Here is a 1,660-nt window from a genome sequence, read left to right on the forward strand (position 1 = left end):
CCTTGCACATTCCTCTGATACAAGGAAATTGAAAACGCAATAATGTGTTACTAAGTGGAATGGAGTACAGAAACTGAAATTTGTGGCCACCAAGTGACAAATTCCAACCATACGTCTACTCAGTTGTGGACATAGAATTGCATGCGACATGGGTACAAGGCAATATCTGAAACAAGTAACTATTCTGCATAAAGACGCGAAGAACTGAGAGAAATGCCACAATGCTCTCCTTTTCTTCTTCAATGGAATAAGGAGTATGCTCAATCTAAACAATAGACAGCGCCCGCGTCTCAAAACCTTTCCACATTTAAAAATTAAACAACCTAAAGGACATCAAGAAGAGAGAATTGCGAAGATACTAACGAAATCCAAGCCAAGTAAAGCAGAGATAATGAAACAATAACTTAACAGGGCATGCATTCATTCGCAAATAATGGAAGCACCTAAATAACCAGATAACATTAACCATTTTCAATTACTCATACGCTAACCAGGGAGGGGGAGGTTATTCAGGGAAAAGAAAGAAAAAGCAAAACGAAGAGTTTTGTTCTGTTCACTTCTCCGTCTATGAATCAAAAATCCCTTCAGAAGATCCGAAAAGGAGGAATATTTCAATGCCTAAAGCTAAACAAACAGACAAGCAAGTAGAAACATTAGAAACCGAGGAAACGAAACTACTTTCTCTTTTCCAGTTCTAATTTTCACTTCCCAGCGGCAAAAGGGGAAAGAAGGGGCTGCACTGCCGCTCTCTTTGCTGTCTCAGGCTTCCGGTATTTCCACGTCGCCGTCCGTGATCTCCGTTTGCAGGTCCTTGGGATCCTTGCCATCGACGGTGCAGCCGACGGAGACGCATGTGCCAAGGATCTCCTTGACGGTGCCGGCGAGGTCCTTGGCCATGGACCTGGGCTTCATAACGCGGGCAATCTCGATGACATCGTCCAAGGAGATGTTGCCATTGTGCTTGATGTTCTTTGTCTTCTTCCGGTCGCGCTCCGGCTCCTTCAGTGCCTTGATGACGAGGGCGGCGGCGCTGGGAACGACGAAGACCTTGGCCTGCCGGTTCTGGACAGTGAGCTTCACGGTGACGCGCAGGCCCTTCCAGTCCTTGGCCGTTTCCTTGGCGATGTCTTCTCCTATCTTCTTCGGCGACAAACCCAGAGGCCCGATCTTCGGCGCCAGAGACGACGCCGCCCCGACTTCTCCGCCCGTCACCCGGACGTACACCTCCACGATCTGCGTCGGATCGAACTTCGGCGGCATCGCTGCTGCTGCTGCTGTTGCTTTCCCTGTCTTTGAGTAGGGAGGGCGGAGACGCGGAAGAACGAAAGAAGAAGAAGAGACCAGAAATCCTGCCTAGGGTTCACTTCTTTCTTCGGGTCATGCACAACACACAAGCGATAGATACTGCGTTGTGGGTGCAAACAGGATCGGGTCCCATGGTACACATCCCCTAATCCAAATCTCCTAAAAAACAAACCGGGTTCCAGTTAACCCAATATTTATCCGATCATGAAGTAGAATTGAGAGATTTCTAAACTCACACTTGCTTTTATTCTATTTCTTTACGTTTCTAACTATGCAAAAAGTTTCTGTTTATTCCGATTTTTTGGTAGAAAAAGAAAACTGAATTCAATTCGTGAACAGAATTGGTTTTTTTTTT

At 46.4% G+C, this 1,660-nt stretch overlaps 1 protein-coding gene across 1 annotated transcript; it reads right to left on the reverse strand.

Moving 5' to 3' along the window:
* Positions 1 to 436: 436 nt before the first annotated feature.
* On the reverse strand, positions 437 to 1,380 carry LOC116249743 (60S ribosomal protein L12-like). The gene has a single exon (XM_031622983.2). It carries the CDS (start codon positions 1,258 to 1,260, stop codon positions 760 to 762), a length of 501 nt encoding a protein of 166 aa, XP_031478843.1. The 5' UTR covers positions 1,261 to 1,380; the 3' UTR covers positions 437 to 759.
* Between the last annotated feature and the right edge of the window lie 280 nt (positions 1,381 to 1,660).

The sequence above is a fragment of the Nymphaea colorata genome, chromosome 1 (assembly GCF_008831285.2).
Source record: "Nymphaea colorata isolate Beijing-Zhang1983 chromosome 1, ASM883128v2, whole genome shotgun sequence".
Classification (NCBI taxonomy): domain Eukaryota; kingdom Viridiplantae; phylum Streptophyta; class Magnoliopsida; order Nymphaeales; family Nymphaeaceae; genus Nymphaea; species Nymphaea colorata.

Bases quoted from the DNA above. Each gene is read 5' to 3' on its own strand.
- LOC116249743 (XM_031622983.2), bottom strand. From the start codon at position 1,260: ATGCCGCCGAAGTTCGATCCGACGCAGATCGTGGAGGTGTACGTCCGG.